Source organism: Alexandromys fortis, unplaced genomic scaffold, assembly GCF_014885135.2.
Source record: "Alexandromys fortis isolate MF-2015 unplaced genomic scaffold, M_Fortis_MF-2015_v1.1 scaffold_55, whole genome shotgun sequence".
NCBI lineage: Eukaryota > Metazoa > Chordata > Mammalia > Rodentia > Cricetidae > Alexandromys > Alexandromys fortis.
In genome coordinates, this window is record NW_026067936.1 from 2,140,890 (window position 1) to 2,156,370 (window position 15,481).

Sequence of the window (15,481 nt, forward strand, 5' to 3'; positions counted from 1 at the left end):
GAATGTCATTTCCTTCCACACTTTACCAAAACACCATTCTCAAATCTGGAGAGACTGCTTGGCCATGAACGTGACTGACAACTAACACAAGGACTGAAGAAGGAAAATGTTTTGAACTGACTCTCACAGCTAAGACCCTCCGTGCTGATCTCTTCTTCTCCATGGGAAGACATCAGTTCCCCAGGTTTAGGTCATAAGTTTACATTGGTAACTCGGATAGGAAGATTACAACCTGAGACCCCCCATAGCAGAAAGGAAGGGAGGTTACCCTGGGATGGGGGGACACTAATGCAGAGGTAGTCCCAAGAGTCAAGAAAGTGGTCAGGCAGAGCATTGCTGGTGAGCCCAGGTCCCAGGTCCATGAGACAATCAAGTCAGAGAGTGGGTTTCACTGTGGTGAATCCTAAAAGCTAGCAATATCCATGACCCAAGATGAGGACGCCATGGTCATGGGTGACCTGGGTTGACAGCAAGACTCTCTTATGGCCCAGAGTATGAGTGAAGGTTCAGCTCTCAACTGGGTAGATGGCTCAGTGGATTAAGTGCTTGCTACACAACAAGCCTGAGGACCTAAGTTCGAATGCCCAGTAAAGTCTGGCATGCATAGTGGTTGCTTATGACCCAAGTATCTTGGTGGCAGAACTCTAGGGGTTCTCCAAAAGAAGTAGACTAGTCAGTATAGCAAAATAAGTGAGCTCGGGATTCAAGCAAGAGACTCTGCCTCAGTTTACAAGGTGGAGAGAAATCAATGAAAACAGTGACATAGAACTCTAGCCTCCAAACTCATGTGCCACACACACACGAACACACATATATACATGTACCCCCCCCCACACACACAAAAGGAAGAAAAATAGGTTGGTTGACAGGTACAAGCCAGGACCCGGCAACAGCTGGGCAAGACTCCCTACAAAACTGAGTCTTGTTTCAAGACAATGCAAACACAGAATAGTGGGAAGCGGGTAAATTGGGACAAAAATCTTTCTCTCTTTCCACCATGTGGATCTTGAGGAGTTGAACACAGAGCTCACAGGCTTAGCAACAAGCACCTTTACCCACTGAGCCATCTTATCGACTGTCCATCTCCCATCTGAAAGCACACATCTAATCCCCAACATTAACACTATCCTCTTCAGCCCTCGAACAGACCCAAATCCCACCCTCGACATTCATGCCCATCTATACACAGCCACACCCTGTCATGGCACTGCCCAGGGACTATGCCTCACTTCCACCAAAGTGCTATGGACCAGTGGGAAGGAAGGACTTGGCAGCACTCCGTGGAAAAAGAAAAAGCTCCAGGTTCTCAGTGACTGCTTCCAGTTACCCAGCCCCCACCCCTGCCAAGACGGAGCAATACAGCTTAGGTGGTCAGGACAGGCATGGTGGTACACATCTTTAATCCCAGCGCTCAGAGGCAAAGGCAGGTGGATCTCCAAGTTTGAGGCCACAGTGAATTCCTGGCCAGGAAGGGCTACATGTACATCCCTGTCTCAAAAACAAACACAAAACCTAGGTTCCCCAGCTCTGTGCCTGGCCTCCACGCTATGTTAAATGGATCGTTTCCTCTTGCCCAGAGTAGATTGCAATGTCCAGGACTCAAGTTTTCTCCTTGGTAGCATGAGAAAGACCTAGATGGTCACTACTGCCAACCCAAGACTCCATGACTTCCTGATTCAGGAGACCAAAGAAGTCTAGCATTGTCCGACTCAAGGAGCCAGATCACATTCTCTGCTGGGGAGGAGCCCCAAACTGGAAGAGCAGGAGCAGTCACCGGGCCACAGCCCCGAGAGGTGAGAGGAAGCCACTGGGAGGCTCTGCCCAACTTGTGCCAAGTGTTAAATTCTTGTAGGTGAGAAAGGCACAAATCTAGGGCTAAGAGACTCTGCCCCACCCCCAGGTCTGCTCCTCAGCTCTCCTCTCCCTCTCTCTTCATTCTCCCCCTACTCGGGATTAAATCAAGATTCCGGTTCATGCTAAGAGTGCACACACCACTGAGCAATATGGCCAGCTCTAGAGAGAGTTCTCTTGGGATGTGCATGTAGGTATGTGTTGAGTGGTCTCTCGCTCATCTCTCGCTGTGTTTAACCAGCTCCAGACACAAAGTCTTAGAAAGAAGCCCAACTCCCCGACCCCCCAGTGCTCCTCCCAGATGTGGCAGAAGGTGAGGCAGCCATCCTGACCCCTTCCGCCTGGCTTCTCACCTGGGGATTGTCCATGTACCAGAGGAGGCAGTTAGCCTGAGTGTCCAGGATAAAGTACCTCCGCAGGAACTTGCCAGTGTTCTCATTGTCCTCGATATCCAGAAACCCACAGATTCGGTTCTGCCGATCCACATAAGGCATTCCTGGGCTCTGCTCACATTACCCTGCACAACGCAAGAGAGATGCTGGTGAGAAGGAGGCTAAGGCAGGCTCTGAGAGCCTGGATGAGCCTCGCCTGTCCCTGGTTTGACTCACCTCCGTGAAATGCTGGGCCCCTTGCCGCCACCTTCCTTCCCTAGGCACCTACTGGGCCCTGGAATCGTCTACCAACTCTGAGCTGTCGTTTTTGATGACTGTTAATGAAACCCATTAGAACTGGCTCAGCACATTTTCCTGAGGCCCTACTGTGTGTGTGCGTGCACCGAGAGCCTCAATTTAATCAGGATTCTTCCTGGGTCATCACTAATGACTTCCTAGTCATTCTGCACCTCGGCTTCCACATCTGTGAAGTGGGGATAATCATGAGTTAAGTTATAATTATATAATATATGAACATTTATCATGTGTTTAAATAATAATCATGAGGTATTCAAGAAGCCCTTTCTGGACATGGGTCATTACACAATGCCACTGTAATGGGCTCCTGGAGCCTCTTGGCAAAGCCACGCTCCTTAGTCCTCCTTGCTGCTGCAGCCCCTCTGCTGTAGTGACTCAACCATGCCCGTAAGGATTCACATGCCGAAGTCCTAGCCTCCATATCTCAAAATATGACTGAATTTGGAAACAGGGTTTTGGCTTTTTGTTTGTTTTCTGTTTTGAAAAAGGGTCTCACTCTGTATAGTCCAGGCTATCCCAGGCTATCCTCAAACTCTTAATTCCAATGCCTCAGCCTGCTAAATTGCTGAAATTAAAGGTATGCACAACCACACCCAGCCACAGACAGGGTCTTTAAAGAAGTAGTTAGCACATATTTAACACATATTTAGCAAGTATTTAGCCCTGGTCCACTGATACCACATCTTTGAAGATGACATTTGGAACCCAATGGTCCCAGAAACGAGAAGACAGCCATCTAGCGAAAGAGAAAGGCCTGAAACATCCCTTGATCTTCCTTCCACGGCTGGCCTCCAGACAGTGAGAAAATAAATTTCCATTGTTTAAGCCCTCAAGCTGTGGGCTTTGCCATGACAACCTGAGCTGAGACTCCCACAGCTACCAAATGACTACAGATTTGATTTTGCAGATCAGCGGGACACATTCCTGGGCTGTGCCCACATCACCCTGCATGGGAGGCGGAAGGGGGCCAGTGAGGAAGAGGGTGAAGCCACTTGTATCTCAGGACCTGGATAAGCCTCACCTGGCTGGAGTCATCTCACTTCTGTGCCGGGAATAAACAGAAAGCAGTAAAAACAAGTCCCAAAACCTGGGCACCTTCCCTGAGTCAGAGCAAGGCCTCTGGCAACATGACAATAGCCACTTGTCCTGGCCACTTCATCGCTCCAGAATGCACTCTGAGAGCCTACAGGAAAGGGAGAGTCCCCTAAGACACCCCCCCCCCCAGGAGAGAAACAGCCAAGACACCTGGCCTGTATTCATGCACTGGGAGGAAGTACTAAGGACAGAAGCCCTACAGGGCTACAAAGCTCCACATCGCCCTCAGATTCCCCAAAGCCAGATAACATCCAACCACTGAGCCCTGACCGTGGCCCCGGGGCCGGAGGCCCTGCAGCCCGGAGGCCCTGCAGCCAAGCAAAAGTGTGACATGGCCGAAGAAGGGACCCTAGGAGCCAACACTGACTCAGAGAATCTATTACTCTAGCTTTCCAAGCCCAGAGGGGACAAGTCCCATGAAGCAATGGGACACATTTCCAGGCCAGGCTTGTTCGACAAGTGGGGTGGTGTAGTCTCTCCCATTCCAGTGAGCCTGTGGTATCGAGAGGGTCCCCCCAAAAAACGAGTGTCACATATGTTCACATGCACACGCGCATGTGCTGGCGGGATTCTGAAAAGGGACAGAAGCTGCAGCCGCCTAGAGAACTCATGGCTACTCTTAAGGAGCGCAGGGTCAGAGAATACACAGACAGCAGAAACAGTCAAGACAGAACAGCACAGCGAGGCTAAAAGGGAAGTAGAGGAGGAGGTGAGAAGGAAAAGACGTAGGAAGGAGGGGTTCTGAAAAGGAAGCTAACTGTGTAGCAGAAGAGAAGGTCACCGAGGGGTGGAGGAGGGGCACCCTGAGCAAAGCCGCCTCACCTGCTTAGAGGTGTTACCCAGCTCCTGTCTCAAAGTGGAGCAAGTTTTGAGTTTGGAAAAACGGAAAAAGCCAAGGGTTAGGAGATACTTTGGGGACTTATCTGGCACACACTGGGTGATGAGCAGAAGGACAGAGGCCGTGAATGCCTGGGAGAATAAATGGCTGTTCAAGGAGCAGGGGCCTTGAGGAGAAAGACAGAGGCACTGTGCATGGAAAGGGACAGAACTTTCAGGGAAGGAGGGGAGACACCAAACCATCTCTCCAACCCCCACCCCCCCCCAAAAAATCTAGGCAAATTCCCTGGACGCCAACCCAGTTCCAGAAGCAGAAATACCAGAGGTCACAGGACTCTGGCTACTCCAGGGAAATCTCTCCCCACTTCCATCTGAAACAGGGTCTCCCTGTGCAGCCCTGGATCACTTCATGTAGCCCAGGCTGGCCTCCAACTCATGGTAGTACTCCTGCCTCAGTCTCCCTAGTTCTCAGATGGCACGCCTGCGCCACCATGCCCAGTGTAATGACAAAGAGAACATATCCGGCTGTCCAGGAGAACAAAGCTGACTGGCCCCGGGCCAGCTGGGCAGCCCAGTGTCCACGAACGCTGGCTTTCGAAGTTCCCCTTTCCAGCCTGCAGGATTGGCCAGAGTCTGCTTCCTCCTCAAGACAGCGGCTGGGAGAAGGGCCTCTTTGTCCAGAACCTTCCTTCTATTGAGGGACTTCCCGGGTGCATGTATGACAGTGTGGAACTGTCATGCGCCAAAAGGGAAGGTCTGAAGCAGAACTCCAGCATCCAGACTGAACTCTGTGTGTGTGTGTGTGTGTGTGTGTGTGTGTTTATATATGTGTATGGGGGGGGGGCGGTCCTCAGACGACCTAACACAGCTCAGTCACACAGCTCATCAAGTCTGTGGGAGGGAGGCAGCAGATCCACAGGAGAACGGGCACAATATGGAAACGTTATGACTACGCGATTTGTTCACCAACACTGGTTGTAATGGTTCCAGAACATTAATGCATTGACTGCGTATGACTTACTTAATCATAGCTCTAGTACAAAACAGCTAAGTCCAGGAGCCAGCTTTTAGATATTATCAATAATACCCAAACTTCCTGTTTTGTGCATTTTCCCCTTTGGCACAGAGAAGAGCATCTGTTAAAGATGATGACATGGAAATGGGAAGATGGCCTATGGTTAAGAGCACTTCCGCTCCTGCCGAGGGCCTGGGTTCAGTGTTCAGTTCCCAACACAGCTACGGCAGCTGGCAACTGTCTGGACATCAGGCACCACACCGCGCATACACACAGGCGAAACATGTTTCAATACACATAAAGTAAAACCAAACAAATTTTTTAAGGTATGTGGTTAGAACCTAGCTGTATGCTCTGTTGTCGTCACTGAGACCTACTATAAAACTACTTTCTAAAAATATCTGTTGCAATGAATCATTAACTCACTTGCTTTTTTTTTCTAGACAAGGGCTTGAACTCACTATGAAAACCATACTGGTACCAAATTCACTGAGATCTCCCAGGTCTCTGCTAGGATCGAAGGCCTACAAGCCCATGCCTGGCCATACTCTTACATGAAACTGTTCCTAGTTTGACACGTACAAGGATGACTGGTGAAGGGTGAGTGTTCAAATTTGTTTCTTATTTCATGTATTTTAAACTTTCTCACACACACACACACACACACACACACACACACACACACACACACATCTCAGCCTCCAGGGCATCAGGCTTCCTGAGCAGGAAGTTTCATGATGATTCAGATGTCCTAGGTAGAATTTAAGTTCTAAGCATTGCTATAAATGAAAATAAATTACATCCTTAGGGTAAAACGTGTCGCACGTCTAATCCAAGGAGTTGGCAGGCAGAGGCAGGACAATCTCTGTGAGTTCAAGGCCAGCCTGGTCTATGTAGTTCCAGGCCAGCCAGGACTATGTAGTGAAACCTCCAATTTACAAAAGAAAAAGAAGTTAAACTTACAAAAAGTTAGTTGTCTGAAATTACCTAATAACCGGTAGCAGGGAGTAGGCTAACTAGTCATTCAGCTGGAATTCCTGACCAGGATTTACTAGGCAATGAGAAACACTTGTTAATGTCCAAGGCTGTCCACTTTCCCATTCTACGCTGCAATGAGAGGCCCTTGGAGGCTCCTACCCCAAAATATATTTTCTTCAACCACTGAATGCGCAAACCCAAAAACTGAACTTTAATAGGCCTACGTCCTGATGGAGGCGGGGAACTGAGCCTTACAAGAGTAGAGTAGACCACGCACTGGGTGGGTGAAAGAGGCACCACGAGGCTAAAGCCTCTGCTCAAAGCAGGTTTCATTTCCTTGGGCAGGTTGGGGTGGGGGTCCTAGGATCCTTAGACACCTGGGACAAGAGGATGACCTTCCTGAAAAGTAGTTTGTCAGTATGCCAATAAAACAGCTGAAAATGTCCCTGCCCTTTGACCAAATCATTCTAGTTTCAGGATGCCATCCAAATTATTTATTATTTGAAGTAGAAAGATGAAAACTGCAATCAAATTTATAACAAAAACTTGAAAATGTTCCAAATAATTCAATGATCAAGTCATAATTCAATTCAGAGACACTCAAGTATATTAAATATTGTACAATTGTTAAAAAAAATCATTGACTATAAGTAATTTCTTCTGGGGTATGCTTGTTGTGTACGTGTGTGTGTGTGTGTGTGTGTGTGTGTGTATGTGAGAGAGAGAGAGAGAGAGAGAGAGAGAGAGAGAGAGAGAACTCTAAGTCAATATATAGTAGAGGGACTTTAGAAGCCCATCACAGCGAGTTTTTCAAAGATATAAAATGTTGCATCAATTGTGTGGCCATTCTTATTCCTATATGCAGATTTTTTAAAGACTAGGTTTATAGTCACCAAAATATTAACAGTTATAAACCACGATACAGGGGACTCTTGCATACAGTTTTCTTTCCTTTCTGTAGTAAATATGTGCTAACTTATTCACAGAGGAGAAAGTTAATTAGCCAGCACAGACACAGCCAGCACAGACACACCCGTCAGCAGCTGAGCTTCTCAGTCTACTGCAGTTGTTGTGCATAAACACAACCTCAACTAAAACACAGCCTCAACGAAAAGTTGTGATCCCTTGCAACTTTTTGGTGCTTCATCGATCCCAGTCTAAGAAATCAGCATCTTGATGGTTCAAAGACAGACACCTGCTGTAAGGGTACCCTCCCTCCATCCTTTGGGGATTTCTTGCTTCCTGCTGCTAAAGACTCTTAGAGATTCATCTTAAGAGGGTCCATGTCCTGGGGTCTAACCAAACACTACAGCCTGTGTCTTTGTTGCAATATCTGATCCATAGGTGCCCACACTATTCTGAAGAAAGGAACTGGAAATCCTCATAAAAGCCCCTAGGGAAGTCAGGCATGGTGGCTCATGACTGCAATCCCAGCACTTGGGAGGCTAAAACAGGAGAATTATCATGAGGTCCCTGCCAAACTGGGCTTGACTCAAAACAGCAAAATCACCAAAAAGCCATCAGAAACATGATGACGTTTCCTTGTTCAAACCTGGGAGAGAGCTGGGGAGACGGCTCAGACAGTAAAGTCCTTATGGAGCAAGCGTGTTCAATCACCTAAACCTGAAGTGCTGGGTGCAGAGCTGTGAACCTCTACTGCCAGCAATAGCAAAGAAGGACAGGCAGATCCCCAAGGCTCCCTGGCCAGCCAACCTAACCTAATGAGTGAGTACCAGGTCCCAGTGAGAGACCAAGTCTCCCAAAAGAAGGCAGAGCTGCAAAGATCTCTCAGTAAGTAAAGTACTTTGCTGGGAAAACACGAGGACCCGGGGTCCCCAGCACCCGTGTAGAGCTTGTACAGAGGTGCACATCTGTAACTCTGCACAAATTACAGATGTGCAGGATTACACACATCTGTAACCCAAGCACTGGGATTGAAGGCAGACTTGCTTATAAAGTGACTCGCTGGCAGACAGTTTAATTGAAACAGTGAGCTCCAGGCTCCAGAGCTAAAAAAATAAGGTGGAGAACAGGAGAGGAAGAAACCCATTGTGGACTTCTGGCAACCAGACAAATATGCAAATGAGACATGAAAATGAATACACATTATAAATAATACAAATAAATCCAAGATGACCGGTTCCTGAGAAATGGCATTCATGTTGACCTTTGGTCTGTGCAAGGGGGCACACACACACACACACACACACACACACACACACACACGGGACATGGGGAACAGTAGAGGGAATGCCTTAGTGGGCCAGAGTGCTTCTCTCACAAGCAGTGAGCACTTGAGCTCCATCTCCACACAGAACTCTCCCCAGCACTTTCCAAAGTTTTAACAAGAAAGAGAGGTTGTGCTTCTGGTGGCCTGCGGTTAGGAGAATCAGATAACACCCGGGTGTGGTGGTGCTCACTTGGAATTACCGCTCTGGTGAGTGGACACAGGAGGACGCCTAGGCTCTCACTGGCAGGCTAGTCTAGGATACTTAGCAAGTTCTAGGCCAGTGAGAGACTCTGCCTCAAACACGAGATGGAGGGCACCTGAAGAATGTCGATGTCTGAGATTGTCCTCTAACCTCCAAACATACACTCGCACACATGCATACACACATATTACAATAATAATAATATAATAAATATAATAATAACAAATAAATGACTACCCCGGATATAGTGGTGCATGCCTATCATCCCAGCACTTGGAGGTAGAGGCTGGAAAACCAAAGTCATCCTCAGCTACATAGTAAGTTTGAAGGCAGCCTGGGCTACATGAGACCTTGCCTCAAAAAGCCAAAAATATAATGAAATAAAAATCTAACCAGACATGATGTCACCTGTGGTCATATCTACTCTGGAGACCGAGGCCTGAAATGCAGGAGTTTGGAGCCAAGCTGGCTAATAAATAAGTAAATTTTAAAATAAAATAAAAAGGAACCAGAGAGATCATTCAGTGGTTAAGAAAACATGTTGCTCTTGCGGGGGATCTAGTTTCAATTGTCAGTACTGACATGGCCACTCACAACCATCCATAATCCTCGTTCCAGTGAAATCCACAGGCACATACACGGTGCACATACACGGTGTACATACACAGGGCACATACACGGGGCACATACATGCACATAAGCAAAACATTCATACACAGAAATAAATCTAAAAATCTTCAATTAGATATTTGGCTGGATAAGTAAAAGAAAAGATGGATAGACAATTCACTATTTTAAATAAAAATCTACAGAGAGCTGGGGAGGTTGCTCAGTTGGTAAAGGGCTTGCCTAGCAGGAACCGGGCATGGCAAGTCATCCTTGTAATCCCAGCACTCAGGAAGTGGAGGCAAGAAGATGAGAAATTCATCCTCGACTATATCTTGACTTTGAGGCAAGCCTGGGCTACATGAGACATTGTCTCAAAAGAAACAAACTACAGAGCTATTAGATGATGCAAGGTGCGGCTTGGTCAGAACTAAAGAAGTTTCCTAAAACACACACATACACACACACACACACACACAAACACACACACACAAATAGAACATCCCTATAACAGGAAGACAGATAATGCCTCTCTCAAACACCATAATGGAGCAAATAAAAAAACAGGTGTGGGTTACCTCTTTTTGAGTTGTTGTTGGTCAATGAGGTCCCATAGGCCCCTAAACACTACAGGTCATGGCCAATGCTTTGTGCTATCCTCCAGAACTTGATAGTTCAACCCTGTGGCTAATGACATCATGCACTTAAGTCACAGAATGTGGAGAAATCAGGCAGGCTTGTGCTGACCTGGAAGCTTCGTCCCTTACTGGCTAAATTTCATAGTGCCGAAAGGTTCTACGTGTGCTAGAGGAAGGGAAAAGTGTCCAACGATCTTATTTAGCTGTGAACCCTCCTAGCTATAGCAATGTCTGGCCTGGCAAGATGTGCCCACTCGGGCAACAATGGCACAACTGTTATGGGAGTGATTACCACTTTCCGGTTAGATTTAAAGTCTGCTTCACAAGACAGAACTCAAGCCGGACACTGTTAACTTGACCAAAAGACTCATGACTGGTTAGGTCCTAGGCCCTAGGGGAGAACCTAATAGTATTCTGATAAATGGACACAGTATTAAACTGCTCCCCTCCCAAGTTCTTGTTTTTATACCCATAGGTTAATGCCTCTTAACTCTCATCAGATAAAAACCTAGAATGCTTGGGGCTGGAGAGATGACTCAGCAGTTAAGAGCACTGACTGTTCTTCCAGAGGACCCAAGTTCAATTTCCAGCACCCACACAGCAGCTCGCAACTGTCTGTAACTCGAGTTCCAGGGATTCAACACTCAACAAAGACATACATGGAGGCAAAACACCAATGCACATAAAATAAAAATAAATTTCTAAAAGGAAAAAGGACCTAGCTCAGTTCTAAATGGGGTGTCTATATTCTACCCCCTCTCCCAAAGGCACAGAGATTGTCATGGCAGGGGGGGGGGGAATAAAGGACTGTCAAAGCCAGAGGTAATAGACATTTGCCTTGAAACATCTGTTGGGCATAGCTGTACCCACGATATACGTGAACTCACGGTGGCCATGACTGCATGCCGAAGACCTGCATGAAATCAAGCCGGCTAAAACCCCAGCATTGACAGAGGAGGGTTTATGACGTCCCACCCCTAGCTGAGCCACGACAGGTGATTAACCCATGCTCCAGTACATGACTCTACGCTCATGTGTGTGCAGGCAGTGTAGGGGGGGGGGAGCGGTTGTAATGAAGTTGGGGGACATGGAGAGGTACCGAAGGGAAGGGAATAGAGACTGGATTTGATGAAAATATATCATAAATGAAATTCTCAAAAAGAAAAAAAAAAGAATGTTGTAGTTTGGGTCAGGGTGTAGCTAAGTTATAAAATACTTGCCTAACATATATATTGCCCCCCATTAAAAAGGCAGAAAATGTTGGCATCTGCCTGTGTCAGCTCTTTGATTCTTGAAGTAGTTAATGTGGTTTGCAATATGAGGGAATTTATTTGTTAGACTAGTCTGGTATGTGTGGGAATAGATAAAATAGTAACAGAAATCATGCCTTAAACGGTATTGCCCACTTTACAAAATAAACCTACACAATAATATACTATATACTATAATCCCATATAAACCTACACAATAATATACTATATACTATAATCCCATATAAACCTACACAATAATATACTATAATCCCAGTTCAAAAACAATTCGTTTGGAGCTAGAGAGATGGATCATCAGTTAAGAGTACTTGCTGCCCTGGCGGAAGATGGGAGTTTGATTCCCAGCACCCACATTGGGTAGCTCACAACCATCTGCAGCTCCAGCTACAGGGATCAACAGCCTCTCCTGCCCTCTTTGAGCATGTACACACATGGATGCATAAATACACACACGTGTAAACTGAAAAGGATTTTTGTAAGAATTTTTTCTTTGTAAGAATTTTTTAAAGATTCTTTTTTGTTCATATTTAGAGATTTTCTTTCACATTAGTCCATGTTGATAAGGCAGGAACTTTCTAGAATTATGACCTAGTAAGAGGCAAGATGGTGCTTCTTGATTTGTCCTCCCTTGTTGCCCCCCCCCCCCAGCAGAAGATGGAGGGACAGCCACAGCATCAGAGGGTGACATGGACGCGAATCTGCTAACCTCGCAAGAGAAGAAAGTGCATAGGAAATGACCTCAGAGGTCTCAGCCGCGACCTTGGTGTGGAGGTAAGAGCAGTCTCTGCAACCGCAGAGTTCAAGCCTGCTCCGCTTGCAGAGCTCGCCCCTGAGCCCGGCCAAAGAGCAGAGCCTAGGAAGTGTGGGGGCACGAGTTTCCAGAATCCGGCTTCAGTATCCTCGCCTTTGGAATCTGCTCCTGTGACCACTGCAAAAACTACTGAGGATAGAGGAGGAATGACCCTGGAAAGAAGGGAATGTACCGAGTCCCGCGTCCCCAGAGGGTCCCCAGCGGAAGCCTGGGTGAGGAATGCAAACATCTTCAGGAATGGGGAGGTTCAAAAAGGGTGCCGCCCCCCTGACCCTGAGACAGCCCAAACTCCACTAGATCCCAGGATTTGGGGGAGGAGGAAGACAGAGTCAAGAAGCAAATTTTAAAGGAAAAGCGTTTTGGAAGGAAGACAAAAGGAGGCAGAACCAATGGGCTACTTTAAACCTTCATGACCTCTCTTTTCTCGCTGTTAGGAGAAAATGCAGCAGGCAAGAAAGGAAGACACATCAGGTCACCTTCCGGGAAGGTCATGGAGCAGGCAGGCAGCCACACCTGGGATATAAATAGCCCAGAGAAACTGAGCTCCACAGTGCTCAGGACCTGAAGGCCCCCAACTCCGGAGACACCAAGAAACAGGCCGCCTGTGGGGGCTTCCCCCTCTGCAGCTTCTTAGGGACTGCAAATGAGAAGGAAGCATCATTCTGTTTCCTCTCTAGCCCTTCTGCAAAGTGTACACCAGGGCCTAGGTGTGTCTGTTTAAACCTCGTCTTTAGATTTAGGGAAGGAAGAAGGGCTGGGTGTGGCAAGGCAGATAAGCAGGTGACAATGATCAATATGTGTCTTCTTAAACTTTTGCAAAAAAAAAAAAAAAAAAAATAGGGCTGACTTCAGTTACCCATCCACAAGTCAAAGGAAGTTTTAGAAGGGTTTAGAGTCAGGAGAACCTGGGTCCAAACATGGACAAACCGCTAAACTCTTCTAGACCGGTTTCCTCATTTGAAATAGAGACAATCGTCCTGAGAATTAAATAGTGCATTGCAAATTCTTAACCAGTCAATACCAGGCAAGTGCTGTGGTTTAATCCTGTGTGTTAAGTGGGAACGCCTGTTTCGAACTCGAGCGGTTCTGGGAGGCAACATTGGATCAAAGGTCTTCCAAATACAATCCCCCCAAGGGACAGCGTCCTTCTTCCTTAGTTGCCCCATCTTCCCAGTCCGTCCAATTCTCTCTGGGTAATGGTATTGTGCTGGGCGGGGCTGGGGTTTCTTCCCCCCACCCCCCCACAGGCTGTCACCCTGTAATGTTTGTTCTGCTTCCTTCCTTTCCAAAGTCTAGCAGATTAGACTGCTGAGTGCCGTCCAGCTTACCAAGACAGACAAGAAAGTGAAAGTAGGGTGGGGAGCGCTCACCAGGAGCAGCACAGCAGCCAGCCCCAAGTCCTAGCAATCAAGCCCTTAGAGAGGGCAGAATAAAGAAAGCCTTGTTGCTTTCTGAGACCCCAAAGCTGTGGTCTATGTCAAGTGAAATCTGAGCCGTTCGAGCCTACAGCAGGGGCATTGCCCAGCTGTGCACCTGCGTGATAACACGACAGGAAATCAAAGAGGTGTCGCTCCTGCTGTTTTGCCTACCTAGTGTCCCTGCACTTTCAGCACACACCAGGGAGGAAGGCAGTGGTGCTCTCCCGGGGCTTGACTGAGCAGCTAACACTGGTCTTCCTCGCCCACCCTCTCTGGGGCTGGGAGGGGGGGGGGCACGAGGCAAGCTCTCTGTCATTGAGGTCCATCCTGCCGCCCCTTTCCCACAATTGCAGGTTCACTTCTTCAGTAGCCCCGTGTGTGTTCCGGATTGATTCTGTCCCCCCCCCCCGGAAAATACCAAGCTGAAGAGAACGCATTCAGCTCACCATGGTGATGTGAAGAAGATTGCAGGCCCTACTTCCTTACGCAGAAGAGAGAAAGCAGCAAGCGCCAATGTAAGGGAAGAGAAGGGTTTGCAGTCACCCTTCACCAAACAGCAGGCCCGTTTGGGCAAACTTGCGAGCTGGGTAAGAATCCACTGTCAGGCAGCTAAAACTCCACTAGGAATACCACACTCTCTAAAAGAAGTTTGCGAATACAGCCAAAGACATCAGCTAGAGGAAAGCCCTGTGACTCGGTTTGACGTCCCACCGTTCCTCCGTTTGCTCTCGGCTATAGCTTTCATTCATTTGCTCAACTAACGTTACTCTCGCTAGCACTCTGACTCAGGCAGCACCTAAGGGAAGCTAAGATCTGCCATGACGATTGCGCTGCACACAAACCGTCCTCTGGCCTCTCAACACACCAGGGCCTCCAGCTTGGTAGTTTAGGGGCTCTACACAGCCAGGGATCTCCACTAGTCTCCTGCCCGCTCCCTAAAAAACGGGGTTGAGCTTCTCACTCACCGCTCCTCACTTCGTTCTTAGTACCCAAACAAGTCAATGAATGCGACCAGGATGAAGATAAAACTTCTACCCTTTCCAGCCTCTCCTGCTTAGCTGTTGCTAAAAACTCTGTTCTTCCCCCTCGGAGGGAGGTAGACAACAAAGAACGGGGGAGGGGAACGACTTGGAACTTCAGTCCCAAGTGCAAAGCAAAGTGCCCCCCAGGAGCCACTGCTGGTTCAGAGGACCCCCCGCCCCCTCCCCCGTCCTCCTCTAGTGTTTATACTCCCCTGAAAAACTCTTGAGTCCTAACCAGGACAGGAGTTACAATGGGAAGATGCTCAAGAAGGAATGAAGCTTTTAAGGTGAAAGACTGCCTGGGGCAGAAGCGAACGAGGTGCCTGGGAATGCCCTGATACTTTTTTTCTTCCCACAAGACCTAGCCTCGTCCCTCCTCTCTTTTTCTTTTTCCTTTTAAATTTTAACAACATAGTCTCCAAGACTGAGCAGAACAGGCAGGCGAGGACGCTAAGAAGACAGAAAAAGCAAGCTTCCCTCGAAAGGGTTACCTAACCTGGCACCGACCTGCGTTTTCCACCAAGTCACCTCCATTGCCAGGAATGCCAGAAGCCCGTGGCGGGACCAAAAGAAAGGAGGAGTTTCCCCGGGGGGAACATTCTAGGCCCGCCAAATTAAAAATGAGGGAGAAGGAGAAGGGAGAGACTCTAGCACCCAACTCGTGCCAGAGAGACTTGCCTGGGATGTTCTCTGTGCTCCTCCCCTACCCGCTGCCTGGGCAGTTCTTTCGGGGCTACTACCCCGGCGCTAGAACCAGGGAGAAGTTTCGCCGCTGCAAACGAGAGAAAAAGCAGCTCCGCAGGACACCGCCTCCACAC

The 15,481-nt window shown here is 47.9% G+C and overlaps 1 protein-coding gene across 3 annotated transcripts in view; it reads right to left on the reverse strand.

The window, feature by feature from the left end:
• The window catches only part of Plekha2 (pleckstrin homology domain containing A2), a 58,620-nt gene that overhangs the window by 42,806 nt on the left and 333 nt on the right, over nucleotides 1-15,481 (reverse strand). For 2 of the 3 annotated variants that reach the window (XM_050146831.1, XM_050146829.1), the window contains exons 1-2: nucleotides 15,342-15,481; nucleotides 2,205-2,368 (exon numbers count right to left, since the gene is read on the reverse strand). In XM_050146831.1, the coding sequence (XP_050002788.1) occupies nucleotides 2,205-2,345 (141 nt within the window). In that variant the 5' untranslated portion in view covers nucleotides 2,346-2,368; nucleotides 15,342-15,481. The remainder of the gene's footprint in view (nucleotides 1-2,204; nucleotides 2,369-15,341) is intronic. The other variant, XM_050146830.1, reaches the window with a different exon arrangement.